Genomic DNA, 27448 nt, shown 5'->3' with positions numbered 1-27448 from the left:
GGGGACTCCCTCGCGAAACGCTGATTGCCGAATGCGCCTCGGCGAAATTCAGAGCTGAAAAAGCCGCGGCTGAAATAACGCGTCGAGCCGAACGAGGCCCGAGTTTCTCGTTTGCGAGTGCGTGTACGATCGGTTATCGCGACGCAACGTGGCCAGTGTCATCGTGTAATAAGCTGCGGGTATCGCAATAATGGCATTGTTGTGATAGCGGTACCGCGGCGGCGGGCGGGGGAAGGCAAGCGAGCAGGCAAGCAGGCATAGGCTAGGGAAAACGGAAGAGGGAGTGGGGGAGTGAAGAGGTGACGCGAGATAGCGAGACTGTGTGCGAGAGCTTGATACTCGCGCGCGCCGCCTATACGTGTGGCACAATGGCAACCTTGACACTTGGTGATCGTTTTTGGCGGCTCCGCGCCGCGGAGATCGCGCGTCCGGCGGCATCGCGTCGTGAGTGAAAGCGGAGGACACGCCTTGAGCAGCAGCAGCAGCAGCAGCAGCGGTAAACACAAGAAGAGGAGAAATAAAAAGAAGAAAAAGAAGGAGGTGGTAGACGGACGGTAAATGGTGCCGAAAGACGCGGGAGCGCCGCGTACGTAGACGTCGACATCGGGACACGGCGCGGAGTCACGCATCCGTTACATCCGTAAGTCTGTTTTTGCGATGCGGATTCGCGCGCACCGAATGTTTCTCTTCTTTGTTTTGATTCCGGCCGATTCGGTTCGCGAGCCAAGTGGCCGCGAAGAAGTCGTGTCCGCGTCGGGTTTTGCGTCGCGTCATGCGCGTAGGCATTTCGAGGCATTTTGACACGCTGATCGCGAGAACAATTCGTCGCGGCCGAGGAATTCAGTTGAAGGTTAGACAAGTGTCATTGGTCGCGCGCTCTGAGCAGATCATAAGATATGAATCACCTTCGTCCTCGTTCTCGTCATTGTCTTCTCGTTGTCGTGGCGACGTGCGTAATGTTTGCCGCGTGCAAAATATAACGCGATAAATAACGATAGCTTCTGAAAGCAATTCTAATGGGGATGATCTCCATTTATTAAACAAATTTCAAATATATATAAGAGTATTTTTAATGCATTTACGTGTAACATCATTAAAAGATTAATAGGAGGGAATGCAATTTTTGTAAAATAATTTTATACATATGATAAAACGTGTCTAAAGTACATTCTGTCATTTGTCCGAGTTAAAAAAAAAAACGAGATGCACGTAGAACGTTGTAGATTGTTTTAGATAATTTTAAGGGATTAATAAGGGAGCACGCGAAATGGCCTTTCGCGATTTATCATCCGGCAAAACGTGCTCCGAGAAACGTCACTCGCGCGAGTCCGGCGCTACCGGTCGGACGACCCAATTTCTTTTCTCGTCGCTTGCGGTACGTACAGACAATATATACAAAGATGTACGGAGGATGTATAGTGTACATGCTAAGCGTTCTTTGTACGCGTGCGACTCGTCGAACGTACGCGGAAGTAACGTTTCTCTTTTCGCGTTCGGCTTAACGCACCGCGCGAACAAGAGAATTAATTTAACGATGTTTTCGAAACAATTCATTGCACTCGTCACATTTGTCTCATATGTTTAGCGTGTATTTTCCCATGTAATTTTTTAATTAATAAGAATAAAAGTTGAATTACCATATATTTTTAAAGCCGTAATTTTTAAATCCGAGTCGTGATATTTCATCTCGTTAACTCTTCGTTTTTATTCCGTAGAAGATATTCGAAAATCAATATACAGAACAACAGAAACCAAGAATTTTATCTAGTCCGAGAATTCGATCAATCCAAATAAATTAGTTACATTAAGATATAAGATACACGCATATAGCTAAAAATTTCACAATATGCAGAGCACGTGGAAGTTAGACGACGGTAACATCGTTCTGCTTTTAAATCACGTTATACTTTATATCGCGATGCTTTAGTTTGTCTTATAAATATGCACGGTGTGCGTTAGGTATATATCGATTTCTATATCCCAAGTAGCGATCTGTTTAATTTTATTTGACGCACACACGCGTATTGCCACATTTTTTTCTTTTTTATAAAACTTTGATGTCTGAAATTCAATTGGTTTTTACATTCTATGTAAAATATATTACGATAAATATTTTGGAGTATTTTTAAACGAGATTTAAATGAGATATTTATATAATAAATTCTCTGAGAAAGAAAGATGAAAAAAATTGGATATCGAGCGATTCGATAAGGGCCGAGCACTCGGATTTATTTAATTGTGTCGATTATTGATGAACTTGGTTCTCTCGGCTTTTGTCATCATTCACAAAGATATCACTCGCGCGCGCGCGTGCAAACGTTCGTATGAACAGACGACGACAAAGTTGAAATAGAATCGAGAAATATTATGCCATTCGTTGACAATTGACAACTGCCTTGCATATCGAGTGTATTTTTTATTTCATACGTTTCATCTCTTACGTATTGAAGTAAAAAAATGAATACTTTTGCAAAGACGGATATAGGATTACATTTTATAAAAAATAATTATCTATCATTATATTATTTTTTTATGGTAATGTTACGACAGATGTTGAGCAATTCGATTGAGCTGGAGTAACATAGGTAAAGAAAAGATGGCGAAAAAATACTTTACATACTCGTACACATTTGTTATATGCTGTTTTGAAATCACATGTAAACGAGTAAAAAATGTAAGTCTTAACGTTATCTTTTAAAAGATGCCTATGAGTAATTTATTTTCAGGAAATTAAACACATTTTTATTTAAAGAAATAGATAAAGAATTTTTCTAGGATTTAAATATAGAAAGTTTATCATTACTGTCTGCCTGCCTGCCTGCCTGTCTTTTCTTGATCTTGCGAGTGCACCGAGTTTGAAAGAGTTTTAAATTTTGACATTCATGCATGGGTGTGTGTTGCAGGGAGTCGACGTGGTCACGTGTACGTGTGAAGACTTTGTTGACGTCGGTGGCTGTGAGGGATGCGATTTCCCCGAGTTCGCGACGGCTTTTGTGACCGCGTAGTCCGCGTACGCACGTGGACAATATATAATAACGCAGTGCATATTCGTCGTGCGCGCGTGAACTGACGGCTAGAAATGCCGCTGTAATGTGAAGAGACACAGATTCTACGCTCGAAACGATCCGTAATTCTCGCATCTTGTAATTCAACTGTCATCCCGAAGAAACACGCAAAACAAGGTGAGTCAAGCACGCTACGCAGAGAAGCTATCGCGTGATTCGAAATCTATAGAATTTCGCCAAATTTGGTTTATCTGCGAACACGCGAGGATAGTGATCATTGAATGATCTGATCGCGTACATGCAGGTGCAAAATCAAATTTATCGAAATTATCACGCTTTTAATTCCATTGGCCATTAACTCTTTCAAGATTCTGGCGATATTCTTCCCCTCTCCAAAAAGATCTTGAACTTTTGGAGATATAAAAAGGAAATCAATACGTATACAAAAGATCTATTCATTTGTTTTGCCTAGATGGTTCATAGATTTACTATATTTTGAAAGAAAATTTTATGTAATATAATATATAATTTTTATACTCTCTTTTCTTTTTTATAATAACTGTAAAAGATCGTCTTGAAAGAATTAAAGCCATTTTATTTGCAACATAAATTGCTTTGTTCTCGCTGTAGTAATATCTCCCTCTATTAGGTTTATAATTTCTATTTATTTATTCTTTATATATATTGTTTTATATTTATCATTTCTGTAGGTTGCTTGAAATAATTACTTTAAACTTATCTCTGTCTTACTGTTTTCAATCTTTTAAATTAGATCTTTCACAAATCTGTTATCAAATATAATCGACTATATTTTCATCGCACATTTAGCTTGACCGAGAATTGACCGCTTCTTGCGTTAAATAGATGTTTAGAATACGAACCAAAAATTGCCAAAAATTAACTATAAATTACATTTAAAGAGTGGCAAAGATTCAAGGGTTTTTGAAAAATATAAATTCTGACATGTGTGTGTATGTCTATGTATTATAGTGTCAGCAAAATGAATAGTTGTTTGTTTCAGTTCTCATGTTTACGATTTTATTATCGCGAGCGTAGAACACGTCATCTTGCTAATGTCGAGCAACGTTAATCACAAAGTTAATTTGTTCAAATGAAACCGCGAGTTTTTTTTTCTAGTAATCTTCCGTACGACAAAGGTACCTAGTTCTTAGCAATCCGATTTAAGGCAAGCGTACGAGAGAGCGAGAGAGATGTTATAAATTTAAAGAGACGTAGCAAAGACGATAGCAATGCACGGACAAAGAATGATGAAAGGAGCGAAACGCACATGCAAATAAATAAAATGAAAAAAAAAACGAGTGAGAAGAGAGAGGAAAAAGAGAAAAAAAGTGGACAGAAGAAAGGAGATGGAGAATTACTCGGCGAACTCGAAAAACGAGAATCGCACCGGTCTGTCGAACTTTTCGTATGAACGATATCTTGCGTTATTTTTTTGTGTATTATGCTATTAATCGCATGGAAGTGATTTATAAAGTAGATTAAAAATTATTTTTCTTTGAATATTACATTATGCTAGTAGGATCAGAACTATTCATTTATAAATATGAAATTGCTGTAAAAATTGCACTGATGTAGCTGATAAATAATATAATTTTGTTTGTTATATAACTAATCATTATATGCATAATAAAAAAAAAACTATAAATGTTTGTATAACTAATGACTAATCGAGGAATTCTGAATTTCTCACGCTTATTGCAAAAAATATTATAAATTTCTTTCTTTACTCACTTATTCACTTTGTTTTTATATTATTTTCATAAAGAAAATAATCAATTGAGTAGCAATGCAATTAATAAAAATTGTAACGTGATATGAAATATGGTTTTTGAATGTAATTGTTAAACTTTTAAATTCTTTAATTTATATTCGGACTTGTCCAAAGAAGAGTATTTGTCGGCCGTTGATTATTAGACTATTTTGTATATTTACAACGCACTAGCATAAATATATATATCCTCTGTGGAGCTCTTATTTTAGTATTTAGTATTTAGTATATTGCAATTACCCTACTGCAGTTTCCTAAATTTTTGTACATTTTTTCGAGAATATTAATTATATCGATATGAGCCTTAGTTTTTTTTTTATCATGTTGTTTATATACAAGAGGAAGTTATGCAAGAAGAAAAATTGTATAAAATGTTTCACACAAAGTTGTACATCTCTTTAATGCTATTTTATTATCAGAACACAAATGATTTGCGATACATCACTTTTACAAAGTATATCTTTTTGCGATGTTTGTTAGCGCAAAATTTTATTTAATTGTAAGAATAAGACTTGATTGAAAAATTTACTGATTGTAACATGCATAAAAACTTGATGCGATGACACTAATTTTATAGAAAATCTAGAGAAAGTGTAATACGAAAAAGTATACAAGACATCTCGTGAATTGAATTCGCTATGCATGGTGTTACTCAATGGGTTTTATAGTTATAAATCTCGAAAGAATAAATGCGACTAAAAAAGTACCCGCTACAAAACAAACGACAAAAATATACCAAGTTTCTTCGTCAAATACATCGGTAAAGGCTGGAACTTGACTGTAGAGCATATCGATAAGTCTTAAATTATAATCTTTATTATTTCCCATCTCGCTTGCCATTTTCGTTATCCTCCTTTCCGTAAATTTAAGATCAACAAAACAATGTTGCACGGATATTTTTTTTGTATGATCGGCTTTCTATCGTAATCAAATATTTTGATGAGTATCAAAATTATAAAGTTAATACAGATCGAATGTTTTTCTAGGAAATGAAAAATCCTGCAAGAATATAAATGATAATTTGTAAATTGTAATGTTTATTCTGACATTATTTTCTACGAACTTTTAAGTAGATTTAAAGATTAATTTAAATAAAATAATTAAGTTGTAGATAATTGATAACTTTCTCGAATTAGCAGGTATAATTTTTCACTTAAATTACTTTTTATAAAACATGTCAGAAAATAGGACAAAACGATCTCAGTGATGTATGTTGAAAAGGTATAATTTCAAAATATTCGTTATATTTAAATGAACTTCGATGAAAACTTGGACACAAAAAAATCAGATATTTAATTTATTACCATTCAATAAGCGATCTAAATAAATCGCCAATTAATTAGCCCAATAGTATTACTGGCCTCTTCTTTTTTCCTTCTTTTTGTTTATGATGTGGTTTCTTTTTCTTTTTCTTCTTTTCTTCGAGCTCTTTTTTAGCTTCGAGCACAGCTGGATCAGGCGGAACTAATTTAGTAATATGTTTGTTGTAAAGCTCCAAAATGTTCAGAGACGTTAAAAAAGCTGTTTTTAATATCACCTTTTCACCTGATTCTGAAAAGTAAAGAAGTCGTGTGATCTATCTTCGCGTGATCGCGATGGTAGGAGAGAAAGTATAAGAAAAGTTTATTTTAAGCAAATAAATAAGTAATTGCAGTTCTATTCTTATTAATTTAGCAAATAGATTTCTTATTAATACACAATGTACTAAGAATTTCTTAGATAAGCTGCAGAATTATATTTAAAATATTCTACATATTTTCCATATCTAAAATATCTTTATTAATACTTTTTTTTAATATTAATATGACATATAATATGCTTGTGTGAAAGAATTTCTTTTGCGATGTTAATATATTCTAGAGCATGAATGATGAGTTTGAACACATAATACTTTTGTCATACTCACGAAGATTGAATGTAATTGTTGGTTCGGAACGATCGCACACGATTTCCGTTTTCATCAAACAATACGGATTTGTTGAACAGATTCTCGGCGCGCTAATGTAAAATTGAAAATCTCTGCAAGTAAAAAGCGTTATGCACGTTATTCTTTTGCGTTATCTATAACGAAGTGTCGCATCGATTACAACAGCGCATGTCTGTACATTCTCTTTAAAGCTATAGAAATTAAATTTTTTATTCCCTAAATCTATGTTCCGTTCTTTTCTCTTTTCTCTCTCTATCCTTAGCTTTGGCAGTTTTGTCACTTGATAGTCAAATACGCGAATTATTTCCATTATATTTTTCAATGTTTATTGTTTCCTTTGACAGGCAAAATGGCACAAATGGAGCAGCAATTACCGCTTCCAATGCCAGATTTAAGCACCCTTCGTATAACTACAGCCGTCTCCATGCTTGGCAAAGCGTATGGATGTGGCCAATGTAATGGTAAGTTCCATTCGAATTGAAGGGGGAAAAAAAAAAGAAAAAGAAAGGAATGTAAGAAATTTTATAACGAATCGCAAGGAACGTTTATCTATGCGCATTTCTCTTTGATATTTCTTTAGTGATAAAAAAAATAAGCACATATATGGTCATTTTTTTTAACTTGAAACATTTTTATATCTATCAAAATATTCAGGATAATTAGTTAAAACTATGTAAATAATCCAATTTAATTAGTCATCTTAAAACATCTTGATCGTTATATTAACTTTTCGTTTCATCTACATAGTTATCGACTGAAAACCGTAACGAATGATAGGATCAGATAAGGGAGAATTCTAAAAATGAAAGTAAGTAAAAGGAGGGAATATAACGTACAAGCTATTCGAAATGACGTTCGCGCGGACTCGATTGACAATTGAAGTTTTTATCTGATTTAATGTAAAAACGAGAGAGATGGAGATAATTCACGTCGCGAATAGTATCGAGCCGCGTAGCCACGATTGTGTACAAACGTCAAATAGAATCGGGACGGGCAGTTAGGGAAAAAGTTGTCTCGTTCTTTACCTCGGACATGCTGCGTTTTGTACCTCGAATGTCGATTATCCTGGAAACACGTACACAGCGCACGACGGAGTAGATCGAGAAATTTCTGTGGTTAAAACGCTTTCCTGACTAATAACGGCCGCACGATCAAGACACTTCTATAAATAAGAACGGGGGCTGCGACTGCGGATCGTCTGCTAGCTTAGCGCGGAGGGTGCGAGTTGCGCGTGCGTACACTATCGACGTCATCGGTCGCTAACCTGATCTGATCCTCACTTGACAGTTCGCGGTGGTTTTTACCATCTTGCGAAATATGATTCTGTTCAAAACTATGTACGTTCGATATATTAATTTTTTTTTTCATAACAACGTTGTTCGGATAATTAATAAAAGATAAAAGATAATAAAAGATAATTATAAAGTATCAATATTTTGAACAAAAGTATTAATCCAGATTCCGAGAGAGAGAGAGAGAGAGAGAGAGAGAGAGAGAGAGAGAAATGTTATTCTCCTCGATATAAATAGTTTCGCATTATATTTAAAATCTCATGTATTTAATCGAGTTTCATATATTACGTGATAAAAAGATTAGTTACGACTTTTGCATGAATGTTTTCATCTCGCGATTTTCGAGAAATTATTTATTTTTTCAAGAAATCATTTATTTTTAATTTTCCAAGAATCTAAAAAGGGCGAATATGATTTTGACAAAGACATTACGGATATATTTTATTCGAGAATACAAGAATGATTGAAAACGCGAGTATTCGTATGGATGCTACCGGAAAAAAAAAAAAAAAAAAAATCTATGTCAATCGCATTTCATAATTTCCGCGGAATCGCTGTGATGCGCGGACAACTTTAGAGAGACTAACCTCGTCTGCTTGACGTGTTTGTGAAACGGGTCGAAACGAAAGTCGATCCTTTTGACTGGCGTTAGATTGATTCTCTTTAACTGCTTTATGATCGCGCTCATCACACCGACGGAGCGTGTTCGGCACCCGCTGAAGTGGATCGACATTTTTCAACGATGAAACGTAAACACGTAATCATGCGCGACGAACTTGGTCGTGATATCGCACTGCCGGAACTTGCCGTGTCAGTGTTGCCATCCGGCCATTTTTATCACAGGTTGGCAATATGTTTCGCAGTATGCGCGTCAAGTCTTGCGCAATAGTCTTCATTTATAATGATCATCGAGCGCGATGTGTCGATAATTTTTTTTTTTTTTTTTTACTTTTACGAATATTGCTCGAGAAAAAAAAGGAAGAATTATAAGCGATATGGATTATGTTAAAAATACAAAATTTATTATTTGGAGTTATCGCGATCGGGATTAATACTTATAACTTCTTTTATGTATGATATACAATATATCCTAGGTAGGAAAAGTGGTCTTTCTGACGTCATTTTGACCTAATTTGACGTCAAAATAACGTCAGAATGGCTACTGGATATTGATTATGCATATATGTGAATATTACGTTGTAACGTGAAATTATTTCTTCTAGCCCAAAGTTAATATTATATCCTATTTAATGATATAGGTATATTAGATTATGAAATTATACGAATGTGGCAATATTTTAAGAATGAAATGACTAGAGTTTTAGAAAAAAATAGAGGAAGAGGAATAATGATGTGTCAATTAAATGAACACACACACACACACACATACACGTATCGATACACACATTCATCGCTATTTTTATCCATTGTTCAAGTCAATTATTGTAACGTTTTAAATTAATGTCAAATGAAAAATTTTACGCTTATCGAACGATACGATATTCGGAATAATTGATAGAATCGGAATAATTGTTGGAAATAATGTTGAAATCCCGCGTGTCGTGTATAAGGAACGAGCGGAACGCTCTCTGGTTGCGATTCGCGGTGCGAAAAATTGTCGAACCGCCGCACTTCTCGAAGAGTCGCCTTAGTCCAGGTTGCGCGGCCAATGGGCGCCGCGCTAGCGGACGCCATTGCGGATGGACAGTCTCGTTCGGTGGTGGTGTCGTGTTCGCAGTGTGTGTTGTGGGGCAGCGTGTGGTGTGGCCAGCGGGGTCTTGTGTTGAATTTTTTACTTATTTATTAGTGGTTATCTGGTCTTTTGCACTCGACGGCAGCAAATATGTACCCCGCGGGACAACGTGAGTGTCTCTGCTTCGTCAAACCCGTCCCGGATGGCCGCGAAAACCCCCGTAAACACTCTCAACGTCCCGCTGACAACCGCGAGCTAGCGTGCTCGCGAGCGAGCTAGCTCGCGGATACGTACGCTCGCTCGGCCGTCATGGTGTCCCTCGGATGCTCCTCTATCCGATCCCTTCATTGTTTATCGGTCGTGTCTGAAAAAACTTTACGGCAGGGGAGGGACTCGCGACGCCCGTGCGTGATCCTCCGCGGATCATTCGCTCGATGACCTCGGATGAACCTCGTTCAACAGGCACGCGTGTCGTCATTCACCCGCGATTCGATTCATGAATCTTTACGCGTTAGCTAATCTTAATCTGACTACTTGCTATCCCCTTCTAAATTATCATCTTATCTGATAGACAAAGAATCGAATCTTTAGGCCTAAGTAAATTTAAGTAAAATAGGCTTATTCTCTCTCTAATGGCCTTAAATCTATTGATTGAAATCGGTGATTTTCCGTGATATTTCTTTTCAGATCTACGTCTAAATTTATGGCATAGATAGAAAATTAATCCTGTATTTAGGCAAATAGACTATACGATTATGTGTGTGTTATATATCTTGCATAAGTCGTATATTAAAATGATTGCCTTGTGTTAGAAAGCATACTTATCGGAAACATTTTTTTAAAGCGTTTGCATGTTGAATTTGAAAAATAGTATATATATATTTTAAATACTATATATACTATGTGATATTAATACATATCATAAGATGCTTCGATATCACTTGTTAAACTTTAATAGCTATGCGTAATCTGTTACATAGGTTTTGGTAAATTGAAATGTTTCAAGTTGGAAATAAATATTTAAAGCGCTATTGCAATTTATTCTGGAAAGTACAAACTGTTTTTACCGCTATAATTTTGTTGTATAAGATTTATCTAAATAATGACAAAATATGTTTTTAACATACTATTAATTTAGAATCTGTGTAATTTATGCAATTCTGAAAAATTATTATATAGACAAAAAGATTTTGTATATTGATGACACGGTAGAATATTTTTTTAAAAAGATTTTAACACACACACTTTTAAATATAAAATTGGTTAATGAAATATTAATAGTGTTTGTTTTTTATAGATTTATAATAGAAATATCTTTTTGCATAGGCATAATGTGAGTTTAAGATTATGAATCGATCAATTTTTTCTAAATTACAAACAGTCAAAGTTATGCAGAAAGATTCCAATATCTGAATAAACTATCAAGCGTATAAATATTGGATATTTTAGCAGAATAAAATAAATGTGCAAACAAAATAGCCGCAACAATAGTAATTGTTAATTTAATCCATATTTAATGTTGAAAGTAATATAACTTAGTAAGGATAATATTATCATTTTTATGTTATGTGTTATTTAATATCTAGTTATGTTTTTTATTTTCTGTTTTTTTTAACTGTGATATGACAGTATCATGTAATGTTTATACGCTTGAACAATTTATCTGGGTGTTAAATTCAGCATATTATTTGTTTAAGATATGAAGATGTTGAGAAAGAATATTTTGTTAATTATCTTGTTAAATATGTCTAGAGATATTTTTTTGCATTTTGTTATTAATCACGTTATATATAAAAAAAAAAGAACTGTAAGATATTGTAATCTGTTAACTTTGACTTAAAAAAGTTTTTCTTATTGAGCATTTAATATTAAATTCGTCGTTAATAATAATTACTTGATGTCTGCAATATCTTGTGGATTATTATCATTGCGCATAGATATTTGTTGCTGTACGATCTGATTATAATAAACTGAGCATCCCCGAGCACACAAAGAGAAATAAAAGATGCAAAGTTCAAGTATGTAATATTATTCCACATAAATACAGACAAAGTATACATAACTGATATACTGATTTTTTTGAGAAATATTTTATATTATTTTATATATTTTTGCAGCCCCTCCACCTGGACCTTCAACAAGCGGTGGTGGTTCTGTTGGGACAGCAGCGGGAGTAGCGGCAAGTAGTGTCGCAGCTCCCAGCAATATGGGGCTTGTTCCCGCGCAACAGGCACACACTCCTCCTCAACCTACGGAACTGCCAAGTAAGTATACATTTTATAACTTTGTTAAATAAAACTGTTTTCTGCTAAATAAAAAAAATGATGGAAAATTAATTTTATTTGATATATAATTAATATTATTCTTTTGCCCAGTGTTTACATGCCCTCGAAGACCAAACATAGGACGAGAAGGCAGACCGATTGGTTTGCGAGCTAACCACTTCCAAATTAGTATGCCACGTGGCTATGTTCATCATTATGACATTAGCATACAGCCTGATAAATGTCCTCGGAAAGTTAATAGGGAAATTGTAGAAACTATGGTTCATGCATATACTAAAATATTTCAATCTCGTAAGCCTGTATTTGATGGCAGAAATAACTTGTACACAAGGGACCCTTTGCCTATTGGGCATGATAAAGTAGAATTAGAGGTAAGTTACTATTATTGAAAAGTTTAAACTATGTGTTGCTTGACAATTATTATACAATTATCTTTGCAGGTCACACTGCCTGGTGAGGGTAAAGATAGGGTTTTCCGTGTTGTTATAAAATGGTTGGCGCAGGTATCGCTATTTGCTTTAGAAGAGGCTCTAGAGGGACGAACTAGACAAATTCCATATGATGCTGTTCTCGCTTTAGACGTCGTAATGAGGCATTTACCATCTATGACATACACTCCAGTAGGTAGATCGTTCTTTAGTACACCAGAAGGATACTATCATCCATTAGGCGGAGGCAGGGAAGTGTGGTTTGGATTCCATCAATCAGTGAGACCATCACAATGGAAAATGATGTTGAATATTGATGGTAAACGCACGGAAGAAAAATTTTTGATTTATATTATGCCTTTATGACTTTGTTACTCATCTATCTAAATTTTTAGTCTCTGCCACTGCATTCTACAAAGCGCAGCCGGTTATAGAATTTATGTGTGAAGTATTAGATATCCGAGATATCAATGAACAAAGAAAACCACTGACAGATTCTCAAAGAGTGAAATTTACCAAAGAAATCAAAGGTCTCAAGATTGAAATAACTCACTGCGGAACTATGAAGCGAAAGTATAGAGTGTGCAATGTTACACGTAAACCAGCTCAAATGCAATCGTAAGCATATATTGAAATGATAATATTGTCGTCAGAATAAAACAATCGAAATATACAACATTGTAATAATTGTTAACTTACAGATTTCCATTGCAACTGGAAAATGGACAAACAGTCGAATGTACAGTTGCCAAATATTTCTTAGATAAGTACAAAATGAAGTTGCGTCACCCACATCTTCCTTGCTTGCAAGTTGGCCAAGAACATAAACATACGTATTTGCCACTCGAGGTTTGTGCACAAACATTTAATTTTTAAACATATTTCATTATAGAGGATATAAAATGACAAACAATTATTTATGACATTATAGGTTTGCAATATTGTTGCTGGACAACGTTGTATTAAGAAGTTAACTGATATGCAGACCTCCACCATGATCAAAGCTACAGCGCGTTCTGCACCAGATCGCGAACGGGAGATTAACAATCTAGTTAGAAGGGCTGACTTTAACAATGATTCTTACGTACAAGAATTTGGATTGACTATATCGAATAGTATGATGGAAGTTAGGGGTCGTGTTTTACCTCCGCCCAAGCTGCAGTACGGAGGGCGCGTAAGTTCCCTCAGTGGACAGGTGAGAAACTTTCAACTGAATCAGTTAGGTCTAGTCGAATCACACATTTGCAAGGACTAATAATTTTAGCAAGCATATAAGTTTTTTTGTATAGCATTGGATATGTGTGTGTTCGATGAACAGTTTATTATATTTTCTATATTTTATACTGCAAAATAAAATGTTAAAGAGCTATGATGGATATAAGGCACTATCATGTTATTCATTATTCCTAATTTGGGCATAGATTCGATATTTGTCTTACATCTTGTATAACATAGTAGCATTTACATTTATATATTTCTTAATTTAATTTATATTCGTGAAAATAGTATAAATTATCAATATATATATTTAATAATGGAATTGTTTGATATATATATCTGTACACATAGCCAAAAGTTGTCAAATAAATGCATGGGTTTTAGACCTGGTTGATTTGATATCTGGGCTGTTAGTGTAACGAGTATTCAAACTACTATCGTGATAAATTATTATTGATAGATATGCCAAAGATATAAACAGCTTTTCTCCTACAGTGATAAAGAATCATAGCTTACGGTTGACAAATGTAACTAATATTACATTTGCAGTCCGATATCACTCCCGAAAGTCTGATGCCATCAGTATTTGTTCCATGCAGTGTAACAACAATATTTCTGATTATACATATATAAATTATTTTTTTCTGTTAGATTTAAAATCAGAGAATCTCATAGAAGTTTTTATTTATATTATTTTTAAAACTGATTGCATTGCGAATAAAAAAATGTATGGAAACGCTGATACATCTACTAGGATAATTATATATTATTTATTTAAACAAATTCGCTTAAATGCTCACAATAACATATATCTCTCCCGAAAGTCTGATGCCATCAGTATTTGTTCCATGCAGTGTAACAACAATATTTCTGGTTATACATATATAAATTATTTTTTTCTGTTAGATTTAAAATCAGAGAATCTCATAGAAGTTTTTATTTATATTATTTTTAAAACTGATTGCATTGCGAATAAAAAAATGTATGGAAACGCTGATACATCTACTAGGATAATTATATATTATTTATTTAAACAAATTCGCTTAAATGCTCACAATAACATATATCTTTCTCCCTAAAGACGAAGCAGCAGGCAATGCCTAATCAAGGTGTGTGGGATATGCGTGGCAAGCAGTTCTTTACTGGAGTGGAGATTAGGGTGTGGGCAATTGCTTGTTTTGCGCCACAAAGAACAGTACGCGAAGACGCGCTACGTTTATTCACGACGCAACTCCAGAAAATTAGTAATGATGCTGGCATGCCCATCATTGGGCAACCATGTTTTTGTAAATACGCTACTGGACCGGATCAAGTCGAACCCATGTTTAGATACTTGAAATCGACTTTTTCGCAATTGCAACTAGTTTGTGTTGTACTACCTGGAAAAACTCCTGTATATGGTAATTATATATGCTATAAAATAGAATGTCTCAGATTAAATTACATATATTTTACATGACATTTTACGTTTTATGTTTTAAGTGATTTCAGAATAATTTTATGTAAGTTTTGTAAATGTGTTAAACTGAAATAATTTATGTTTCTATTTTTTTTTAGCTGAAGTAAAAAGAGTAGGAGATACATTATTAGGCATGGCGACTCAATGTGTACAAGCGAAAAATGTCAATAAGACATCGCCGCAGACGTTATCCAATCTCTGTCTTAAAATAAATGTCAAATTAGGAGGCATCAATAGCATTCTAGTACCTAGCATAAGACCGAAAGTGTTTAACGAACCAGTTATATTTCTTGGAGCTGATGTAACTCACCCGCCGGCGGGAGATAACAAGAAACCTAGCATAGCCGCTGTAGTGGGCAGCATGGATGCCCACCCATCTCGATATGCAGCGACTGTTAGGGTTCAACAGCATAGACAAGAGATAATTCAGGAACTCAGTTCGATGGTTAGGTGAGCGGTTTGAATTAATTTATAGAATAACAAAACATTTAGTAAACATTTACAACAAAACATTTAATAAATATACGTTTTAAATACGTAGATATTTTCTAATTATCTGACATTTCAGTAAATATGATATCGAGATTTTTTCTGATGACATTTTGCCATAAATTTTATAATAATTATTATATAAAATCATTAAAAATTATAATTTTACATGTTTAATAAACATCGCAAAATTATCAAAAAAGTGATAATTATCAGTCATATTACTGAAAGTATTGTCACATTTATTTCATGTTTGCTTCTTACTTTTTTGTGCTGTTAAATATATCATTTAACGGTATCTTTTTTGTTTTTTAAGGGAATTGCTTCTAATGTTTTACAAGAGTACGGGCGGATATAAACCGCATAGAATAATTCTGTATCGCGATGGCGTTTCCGAAGGACAGTTTCTTACCGTTCTGCAACACGAATTAACTGCCATTCGTGAAGCATGCCTCAAGCTCGAGATCGATTATAGACCCGGTATAACATTCATCGTGGTACAGAAGAGACATCACACGCGTCTGTTCTGCGCAGACAAAAAGGAACAAAGCGGGAAAAGTGGAAATATTCCGGCGGGCACAACTGTCGACGTGTGCATAACTCATCCGACGGAATTCGACTTTTATCTTTGCAGTCACCAGGGTATCCAGGTAAATTTATTAGTCTTTACACAAAAACATGCTCGATTGTCACAAATACACCATATGCATTTCTATAAATACTTGTTTTTATCATTTCAGGGCACATCGAGACCATCGCATTATCATGTACTTTGGGATGATAATCACTTTGAAAGCGACGAATTACAATGTCTCACATACCAACTGTGTCATACTTATGTCAGATGCACGAGATCCGTCAGTATACCAGCACCGGCGTATTACGCTCATCTCGTAGCTTTCCGAGCCAGATACCATTTGGTCGAGAAAGAGCACGATAGGTGTGTGCATGAACATTCTTTTTGCCATATCGCCATAAATACAACGGAATTGGGCGCTGCTTCGAGAAATTTAATTGTATCGTAATTTTTTTGATTTTACAGTGGGGAAGGTTCCCACCAATCGGGTTGTAGCGAAGACAGGACACCGGGTGCGATGGCACGAGCAATCACGGTTCACGCTGACACAAAACGAGTTATGTATTTTGCATAATTCTGTTCTTTGGATCGAAATATCATATGAATTCAGTCTTGCTTATCTCTGTGAGAAAATGACTGTATATAGTTGCACCTCTGTGACCAGTGAAACCGATGAGGAAGCTTCATCGGACAGCCGGGAAAAGTCACAGTACAACTATAGCGCATCGCGTCACAAACTTTTGAACTATTTAACAGTTAGAGCGATTGAATGGTCAATTTTCTGTATTTCCTTTCCTTTTTCTCTCTTTTCTGTCTTCTTATCGAATTTATACGATAGCTTTTTTTATATGTGTGACATATATTGTATGTTATATTCACATCTGTACAAAAGGAAAGAGCGAGTTCTCGATTGATTTTATGAACTTTGTATAGAGTAAGTTTTTACGAGGGTGCTTTTAATTAATGCGCGCGCAGTTTCTAAATCAGACTAAGTTATTTTGCACTGGTAAACAAAGCCATTTGCAAAGGTAGATTGAAAGTAAGCTAAACAAGTTCTTTTTTTCTTTATGGAAATTAAGCTAGGTTAGATTATAGAGGTGATTGGGTGTGACCTCTTAAACCTTAAACCAATAACAGATTGATTTAAGCCAAATATGGATTTCTGCACTATCTTGCATTTTCAAGATAAATAGTACTTTTCGATTTAAACGGCTTCATAATGAAATTTGTGCGGCATATTACGCTTATTTTTTCAGGGAACGAATTTTCCCTAGCATTTGTGTGCAAAATAAAGGGGGAAAGAACAAAAGAACCAAAATCATGATTGTATAAATCGCTATTTGCGAGACTGTTATCCTGTTGTATGTGTGTATAGTTTTTATTTCATGAGTGTACAACTCCATTCTGTAAATTCTGTAAATTCTAGATCTCTAATCATGCTGCTGAGATTGGCATAATAAAAGCTAAATAGTCGGTTGATGATGATAATATCTTTAGGATTGTGAGTTACATTATGTCATATCTGAATCACAATGTCGCTATCTTTTATACGAGATGCACTTTAAAAGTCTAAATCACTCACAAAATCATTTTAAAAATAATCCTGGAGTATTCTCAAGAAAACCGATGAAACAACACCAATTTGTGTGTATAGTTCGTCTAAGTAGCTTAATGGATAAGAAAGGACATAATCTTCATACATAAAGACAATTATGTAGTAAAACTAGCCGGGAAATGTTATATATTGAACTCGCGCTATTTATGTGACTTTCATCATAATTTTTAAACGGCTTCGAGTGTCTACTTGGAAAAAAAAATACTGTTGAAAGTCACTCTCCCTTTAATAAGATATCATAGTCATATTTGCTAATATGATGATATCTTATTGAAAAGTAATGCAGAGAGTTATTCTCTTAATCTTTATATTTCTAAGAGTTGTTCTCTCAAATAGACACTTTAAGCTTTAGGGTTCAAATTTAGCATAATTTAATCGAAATGGTCATTTTAATGCTACTAATTGTTAGAATGCATATTTTATTTGTTTCATTTAATTTCTCATTAAGCCGTGTTATCGTCTGCACGTTGCACGCAGCTCATAATCTATGCTTACAACTATCAATAACATTACTGAACTAGGAGATACAGCTAGGATGTAATTCTAAGGATGTATACAACTTTATCTGTGTTAAATGCGTATCGGGAATGAAAGTAAATGGATATCCGTGTCTGGTGTCCGAGATAAGCCGGGGCGTTATCTACTCAGATAAAAGAATAATGGCTATGAATAAGCCGAATTTATATGGCATTAAATGTGGGCCGATAACAAGCCCTTTTCACAAAACGTGCAAGAAATGGGATAAAAATAATAAATCGCGATATTGCATTGATGTAATATAAAATTATGCAAACGTGAAGATGCACTAGTAATTGATAGGATTAGCTATTGCTTTAAAAAGAGTGGATTGTGAAAACCAAGATTAGCTATAAGAGTATTATATGAGTAAGATCTTTTATCAATTTTAAGAGAATAATTATCCTTTTGCTTGATAATGCCAAACTTTAGGGATTTCATATTTTTACTCTAATGATCGCGATTCTTGTGCAAATCTATTTCAATAATCTTTTGGAACAATAATTATTAATAATTAAAATAAGAGCAAAGCCTTGGAAATAACATGTATAATCCAAGTTATGGGGTAGGATCATATATTAATAGATTCAAAAAATTCTATTAATATATGAACAGAAATCGTAATATACGGTGTATAATTATGTATCAATAACTCGTCGCGTTAAATTATTATGTATTACTGTTAGAATCATTAATATATATCTCAAGTGTTTTTTATTATTATTATTATTATTATTATTATTATTATTATTATTATAATTATATAAGTGCTCGCATAGGGAAATCGAATTGCCGTTGCAATCAACTATGATTCTGACAGTTTTTAAATCAGTATTAATAATAACAATGCTTTTATTGAGAGAGAGAATATTCTTGGAAAATTATTTTATTGAACCATCGATTAATACATGTAAAAGAACGAAAATGCTACCTTTGACTGTATTAATGATTCTAATATTAGATTTATAAAGGATATAATGTTAATATTATATCGGAAAGTATGGAAAGAGAGGACCTTGATCTATTAGTAATATTTATTCTAGTTGTTAAAGTAAAGCATGTAGAACTTAAAGTAAAAAGTTCTGTATTCTCGGCCCGTACTAGACGCAGCCACAGTTATAACGAATATTTAGAATTCGTGGTTTTTAGGTGAAGCGTTACTTTTCTTTTCGGGCACATCTGCGCTGATAGCTATATAACGGCTTTTATTATCATCAAAACCTGTTTCGAAACGACGCAGGTATAGACATAGTTCGGATAATATAGTCAGGACAATTGATGAAATGGGTAAAATATTGGAGAAATATTAAATAAGAGGAAAAATAAAACAAAAAAAGGAAAAAATTATTTATTCGCATTGTTGAAGATACACACAGGTACCAAATGTGAATAAGCGACAACAAAATATAGGGACCGTTACTGGTAAAGTGACGTACGAAGGGATGAATGTTATTAGACTAAGATGAATTGTAGATGATGCGAATTAGATTTTAAGGCAAATAAGAAGCTGCTATAATAATGTAATCGATGTCCCAGTGAATACCAAAATGAGATCGGATATATTGATTGACCACAAAATTAATTAATTTAATAAGTTGTTTTTGATATACAGTCAAAGTATACTAATGGTATACGAAACCGTTACATTCAGCTGTTAAATTTCTCTGTAAGATTTAAAAAGCACATTTTCTTGTTTAAATAATTCATTGATATGGTTTACAACTTAGCTTCGTGTTCGCAAGGAAAATGAAAGAAAATCTGTGAATCGCATATCATAAAATATCCTTATGAATGCGGGCATGTCAAATGTTGTTATGCAACCGACTGCATGATATTGTATATCACTGTTTTTATTTTCTCGTGTTTTTTCGAAAGCAAGAAATTCGGTTCGATATTTTCCTGCGCCTGAACGAAAACAAGACTAGAAAAAACCGAGAATACGAAAGACGAAACTAGTCCTTCTTATTTACAAATACACATTTCAATAATTTATTCGTAAATGATCCATTTTTCGGCAATGAAAATCATAAATATTTCTATAAACCTTGATTTAAGATAAGGATGTATGCGTTATATGCAAAATATTTCAAGTATTTCACTTTTTTTTTAGCAGTAAATTGCTCCACGACTATATAAGATGGACATTTCTTATGAGAATGTTTAATTAGAAGTTATTAACCGTTGCAGCTTTATATATAACTCAGTTTTTTATTACTATGAAACTTTTTGTCAAATTTTGAATTCATTTTAAAAATGTGTTTTTATTTGTTTATATTCTTTTGCAGTTTGATTTGCTGAAAGTTGTTAATTTTCAATGTTAGAAAAACGGTAATTAAGCCTTTGTGAAAATCTTTGCCGGGGATAAATTAACTCCAAATTTATTAGAAAAATTACAACTGATAATTAATACATGTACATACAAATTCTTCTTAAAATGTATAAAATTAGAATATATATAAAAAAAAATTGAGTGAAAAACTGAGAAATTGTAATAAGGAAGTAAAACCTAGAAAAAAGTTAGGTATAATTTCATAGCATGCAACTATGAGATGTAAAGTTTAATGTAAGGTAAATAATTTATATTTATATATCTATATAAATATATATATTACACGCGCACACTTAACACACACACACACACACACACATACAAGGTTATAGTAAAATTACTGTATCTCTTTATGTTATTACTTCTTATTAAAATAGTAAGTTCTATCTTATGAAAAGTCAAGAGTATGTCTACTTTTCCAAGATTCGCCATCAATAGTCTCCTAAGCTTATGGTACAAAAAACACATAAGATAAATTGCACGAATACGCGCATAAAGAATAAGTAATATTTAAATCACGATTCTGTAATATTAATTTTGCAATATCTTAAAAACTTCTGTTCTAGAAAATGTAATATGTTGCAAAGATATTCCATCTCATATATGCGTAATATTATGTGGATTTTTTAGATTTGTATAAAAAATATATATGCATACAGATATTAATATAAAACTACATACACACACACACACACACATACACACACACACACACACACACACACACATATATATATATATATATATATATATATATATATATATATATATATATTTTATGAGACACATTAAATATATATATGAATATTTCAGTTTTTCAAATCTTTGTTTCATTAGCGTATGGGAGACATATATGCGTATCAAAAGTAGAAATACTGAAATCTTCAATCTTTATCGCTAAATTTTGACTTTTCGGAAACGTTAGCGACTTTATTATACACTGTAAATTCGCTTATTACTTAAGGCGTGTGCGAAATGTATCAGTTTCAAAGTATCAGCTTTAAGAGTGCCAGCGTCCAATGGATGAAACGATCAATAATAGCGTTAACGTAACGACAGAGGACGACATTAGAGTTAGGTATAGTTCTGTCTTTAATTTCTAAGTGTATGTGCTGTTACTACTAGTATGCATGCTATATACAAGTATGCTACGAGAAAGAGAAAGCCTGTCTCTGAAATATGAACACGGCAAGTCTGGAAAAATAATAAGACGTAACATGATGCAGGAACGACTGGGATTAGTGATTAAATTTAGTAAAAGTAACGCTTTATGTAGATTAGGTCGTTTTGTTGACGATGGGGAAGGGGGATGACTTTAACGCCGAATTTCGAGTGTCTAAACCTAGCGGCTACGCATTTTTCTTCTGTCTCTGTCCTACTATGTGTACTCGACTACAATGTTTAATTATCATCAAGAAAAAAAAAAAGAAAAAACCATTCGACAATTATATCTAATTCTGTAGACCGATTTTCTTTAGTGAAATAGCTAATAGTGCTATATTTTTAAGAGACTTGTACGACAAAAACAGAGATAAATGATTGATCTCTTACATTGCTCTATCAGGAAAACAACAATGGGAGCATTAACCGTATTCTTTACGTTAAAATTACATTCAATGATGTTTCTATTATACTTATATCAATCATGTGTTAATCCACGATTTAGCATCGTCGATTCGAAATTATGCTTTAGATAATTTAATAACGATGAAAGCTGAATCTGTCAAGATGCAATTTTTTATTATAGTCGAATAAAATACACATACCGAAGTTATATCGAAACTGCCGGGTGTATATCGTTCGTCATTGAAAAAACTTGACATTTTTTAATTTCAAATGCAATAGTAAATTTGGCACATTATTATTGCATTATTTGTGACATTCCAGTGTACATATATAATTCTCTATAAATAATATCTTTTTAAGTTATATATTTTATGGATGTGTACTATATTATAATATTAAAATCAAAGTATCTGAAGTTTTTTTTTATTATATAGAAATAGAGAATGGCTTTCTCATTGTAATCGAGCTATGAAGTTGCTTAGTTCCTCGAATGAATCAAGTATCTTCTGACAATGTTATTAAGAGAAAGCATTTTTTTACAGGATTTAAACTTTCAGTCGTGTATCGTCAGAAGCTAGAATAAATTTATATGTGTCAATTATATATATATAATTGATACATAAATAGCTGAAATACACGACTGAAAGTTTAAATCTGATATATATCAAATTTGAAGCAAATGTAACGTTTATGAGAATAATATGAATTAAAAAATTTCAGAGTAAGGAATATAAAAAAGAAGAAATTGCATAAATATTAACAATGGGTATTGGTAAATACATGAAGGATTGAAACGCAATATATCGTGGATTAACATTCTATTCTAAATCTAATATTCAAATTGAATCGCTAATATTTTATAGTTCTCTCTCTTACGAGTCAAAAGTAAGAAATACCCATTATTCATGACAAGAGTCATTTATTGTTCGCAGGATCGTTTCTGTAAACATTAGGCGAAGATAACTGAAGTTTGCAAGATTATAAAAAAAGAAAATTTCTTGGAGAGTTGAATAACAGCGATTTGACGCATTCTTTTAAGAATTCGAGGAAGATGAGATATAATTTTACAAACTTAAAATATTAAGAAAATATTGTATCTATAAAAAAAATCTTAAACATATAGAGAGAAATATTATGTGAAATATAATTTTTTTAATTTTAAGATTTTTTTTAAAAGAAATTATATTGATTTCTATAAGAAAAGTAGAAATAACGTCTGTTGTTCACTGAACACTTAAATTTCAGCTTAGTTTTACTAATGTTTATAGCTGATCTGTAATTCTGCTAACACGATAATGTCAATGCATTGAGAAACCTCAAGATCCCACCGTTCGAAAGAAAACTTATTATATAAACTTTCTGTATCTACAAGTGCCTGGCGCTTCGCCCGCGCGTATTTGAGATTTGCAAACAATAAGGTTGAACGTGTGAGTAACGACTTTCGAAATTCTAAAGAAGAGCACTAAAGCGAGAGCTTGTTGAATAAAGAGAAAACAAGGCGATTGTAGATAAGTTTTGAAAAGCACGGTCGATAATAATTAATTGATTAAGCGATCATAAGTTTAAGTGGATAGGTACTTGTTAAGGAATGAGAGAGGATGCTGCGAAAAGGCGAAAGTCGGCGAGTTGTTCAACTTGGCTGCGCGCTGAAAGTATAAACTTAAATTATATCTGTTGGAGTCTTAATCACGCCTGGTCAAAATGAGTAAAAACATTAGCTGTAAGATATACACACATATATACATACATACATAAATACATACACACATATTCATACGCACATGTAACATACACATATATAGTGTACGAAATATGTTATATATACATATATATTTATGAATGTGTCGGACGAGTAAGTTTTAAATAATTAATAGCCCAATAATGTGTATGTATGTCGTACACGATCACGGTATCCTTGATTTTGAGCACAATGCATGTTTATCATCTTATATTAAATATCGATAGTCTTTGTAACAAGAAGTATTTATTGCGAAATCGAGCAAAACGAAAAAATCGGAACAGGCAGCGCGTTGCAAACAATTATGAACGCTCTATATATCGTGTTAAATAAATTATGAAATATTTGTTATTGAGCAATGCGAACGAAAAAAAGATAGACAATAGTCAGAAGTAGCTATTATTCGTTTGTGAATGATATTAATCGTCTCGGACAATAATTTTGTTCTGAAACATGTCCATGACCTGTTGCGACTTCTTTCGAACAATATCTTCAAACAGATCTCGCTCCTAATTCTAGAAATTCAATAATCGACTTTCATACACATATAAATAAAAAAATTTTGTATATAAAAATATATATAATAAATATATATAAATAAAGTTTTATATAAATTGAACATATTTTTAACAAAAAAACTAATAATTTTATCTTGAGGTCATCGAGTTGTACAAATTAGAAACACGGAATTAAGTAACTCGCTCTCATTCGTTTACATTGCTCGATATCTGACTTTACAAAAAACGGCAGGATAAAAAATAACATGGCAATCACAAAAATTTGTATAACTACATTTTTTTATAAATTGTGTAAATCTCCGATGTATTATGTGTGCCTCTCTGCATCTTCGATCATCGTTCGAGTAATCGTCACGCAGGTGCCGTGAAACATTTATTTTCACAAGCAGCTAAAGATTAAGATCGGTATAATTTTTTAAAATCGCATTTCTCCAATATGCACGGTTATTTTTTTAACTATTCGCGTAATCTCCATATATTTGGCCAATCGAGCAGCAGTTTCATTCGAGCCTCATGTTCCTAGTTCCAATGATGTGTGCTATATATTTATCAGAGTTTAATTTTATATTTCTTCGTATGTCGCTATCATATTTCTATATGGTATTAAAATCAGTATCATTTTGTTGCAAATGGAATCCGTAGTATTTTAATTATAGGTGTATATAATAATAATTATGAATATATATAGATATATACTAATTATTATTATGTTATACTCAATAAGTATATTGTCCCGATAATATATTGTGTTTGAAAAATTTACAAAAGCATGGAGTTTGCATACGCGATGTTTTTTTTTTACATTACAAATACATCTGTTTAAATATATCTCTCTTTGAGATACTTAGAATTTTTATGTCGTCGAAAATAATTGTTGAATTTGGGATTATCTAGTTAATCAAATTTTCTCGTACTAAATTTTAGCTTCTGAACTTTTGTAAGATATATACCGACGATTATATCCTGCTGTTATTGTGTTTGTAGCTTATGTAGTTTATTACATTCGCTAATTACGTTTGCGTTACAAGTCGATCGACCATTACTTCATCTGAAAACACGAAATGAGAAAAAACCGATAACATCCGTGATTTCGAAACGCACTTGTAGCAAGAAAAATTTGTCACGAGTGCTAGTGAAGTTACAATATCATTCTACGAGATTAAAGAATTAAAGAGGGGAAAGAGATTATATAGGTAAAAATGGTTAGTTTGTGTAAAAATCAGACGTATCGCATTTTATGTATATAATGATAATTGAAATATACAGCAAAATATCAAGAGCAGAATTTTGAGATATCGTGCAGATTTTTAAAGAAAGTTACATATTAAGTCAGTATTTCGTGTAATATTATGCCAATTTGGCGGGCGCACTATCTGTTTCTTTGTAAAGTGACTCTTAAACTATCAATGTTTCTTGTCGTTTCTACACGCATTCTTTCATATGTATAACTAATCACGCACTTATATATTGTTAAATCTATGTCTCTTGTACGACTTTATTGAGACTCACATCTATTTTTTTCTCTAAAAGCTGAATAAATTTATATATTTATAATCTAAGAAATATACAATATTACAATATCCTTTTTGTCATATTTGATGTATGAAATGCTGTTTTATCTTAGCGCGTGTTAATTGCAACAATTTGCAGAAACAGATGTGAATGTAATAAACTCGGAATACTCTTGACCAATACATTATAAGGATTATATATATTCTTAATTTATGTATAGTTTTTTTAAGTCACACAGTCTTAAAAAAAAGAAATATGCTTATTTAAACAAGATATTTTATTAATATTATTCAAAAGACTAATGTATAAGATATATTTTTATCTTTTAAATTATAGATTCTAGCTGATGCCCGAAAAAGTCGGAGACAGTCGGTCGTGGAGAGCGTTTCCGACGTTTTAATTAATTCTCAAATGTATGTGTTTGAACCGTTAATATATTGCCAGTAATAGAATATCGACAATAAATGTTGACAGTTTACAGAGCACTATAAGAATGACAATTCCTTATTGTCCGCAAAAAAAAAAAAAAAAAAAAAAAAAAACCGCGTAACGGACGAATGTGGCTCGACGAGAAATCCGGAAGCGCGAAGTAATTTTCTCGGATAGAACATTTCGAACATTCACCCTTTGATTTCGTCAAAGCGTACGCACGTATACTTGTGATGAAAAAGAGAAAAAAATAAAATAAAAAAGAATTACGCGAGAGAATCCATGCAATATGTACACGTACATGTTTCTAATATCTTGGGCACCAGACTCGATCAGAATGTTATATATATATATGTATATATATATATATATATATATATATATATATGTAATTTCGGTTAAATAAAAAAAAAATTTTTTTTTGTATTTTTTTCTATGTGTACGTTATAGTCGGTGATGTAATCTAGAAAAGGCCAGCAGCTGGTTAAACGGATTTAATTAATTCGGACAGTTGACTTTCGACTAACTATATTTTACGCGTATCATGAAAATAATACGGCACGTTATTAACACGGATAAAAAAAAGTGATTATACAAAGATAACGTAGGTCTGATGATATTAAAAAATAATGCGATGATAAATTATAAATTAAATATAGAAAATGTTTTGTAAATTATTTAAAAAAAGGAGAAAAAAATATAGATATATGTTTTATAAGATATTAATTCTCATCACTGATTAATGCGCGTGATTGGAATATGTCATATAGGTAATTGAATACAAAAGTGAAATTTTGATGTAATCAAAAAACATTATTAAGAGTTGGGGGAATTAGATTCACTGGCACACGTTGAAAAGAGAATGTGAAATATCGTAATCTTGTACGACAATGTGTGCAGCAAGATTGCTCAAAGATATTTTGTATTATAAAAAGAACGTACGATATTAACGTATAATATCGCGTCGTTATAATTGTAACGATTACGATTTTCAAGAGCTACACACTATCATTTTGTATATAAATTATTTAAGTGTACACACACACACACACACACACAGACA

At 32.9% G+C, this 27448-nt stretch overlaps 3 protein-coding genes across 5 annotated transcripts; 1 reads left to right on the top strand and 2 right to left on the bottom strand.

The window, feature by feature from the left end:
• Positions 1–5: 5 nt before the first annotated feature.
• Positions 6–27448, top strand: Ago1 (protein argonaute-2). Of its 2 annotated transcripts, XM_070308405.1 has the most exons (14): positions 6–644; positions 2908–3182; positions 7066–7182; positions 11824–11970; positions 12082–12362; positions 12432–12738; positions 12815–13037; positions 13121–13268; positions 13351–13614; positions 14719–15037; positions 15195–15546; positions 15902–16235; positions 16326–16525; positions 16628–27448. In XM_070308405.1, exons 3-14 carry the CDS (start codon positions 7071–7073, stop codon positions 16734–16736), a joined length of 2796 nt encoding a protein of 931 aa, XP_070164506.1. In that variant the 5' UTR covers positions 6–644; positions 2908–3182; positions 7066–7070; the 3' UTR covers positions 16737–27448. The 2 variants fall into 2 exon arrangements, with proteins under 2 accessions (XP_070164506.1, XP_070164507.1); XM_070308406.1 differs by lacking the exons at positions 6–644; positions 2908–3182; positions 7066–7182 and adding an exon at positions 9561–9875.
• Positions 5193–5634, bottom strand: LOC138939982 (uncharacterized). The gene has a single exon (XM_070308409.1). It carries the CDS (start codon positions 5632–5634, stop codon positions 5443–5445), a length of 192 nt encoding a protein of 63 aa, XP_070164510.1. The 3' UTR covers positions 5193–5442.
• Mrpl53 (mitochondrial ribosomal protein L53) lies at positions 5630–8833 on the bottom strand. 2 transcript variants are annotated; one of them, XM_070308408.1, is made up of 4 exons: positions 8601–8833; positions 6701–6813; positions 6099–6345; positions 5630–5712 (listed from the first exon to the last, which is right to left on the bottom strand). In XM_070308408.1, the coding sequence occupies exons 1-3, from the start codon at positions 8744–8746 to the stop codon at positions 6134–6136; spliced, it is 471 nt and encodes a 156-aa protein (XP_070164509.1). In that variant the 5' UTR covers positions 8747–8833; the 3' UTR covers positions 5630–5712; positions 6099–6133. The 2 variants fall into 2 exon arrangements, with proteins under 2 accessions (XP_070164509.1, XP_070164508.1); XM_070308407.1 differs by having other exon boundaries at positions 5706–5793; positions 8601–8832.

Source organism: Polyergus mexicanus, unplaced genomic scaffold, assembly GCF_030449975.1.
Source record: "Polyergus mexicanus isolate NDT 795.1 unplaced genomic scaffold, iyPolMexi1.0 SCAF_15, whole genome shotgun sequence".
Classification (NCBI taxonomy): Eukaryota; Metazoa; Arthropoda; class Insecta; order Hymenoptera; family Formicidae; genus Polyergus; species Polyergus mexicanus.
This window is presented reverse-complemented; position numbering and strand designations above follow the sequence as displayed.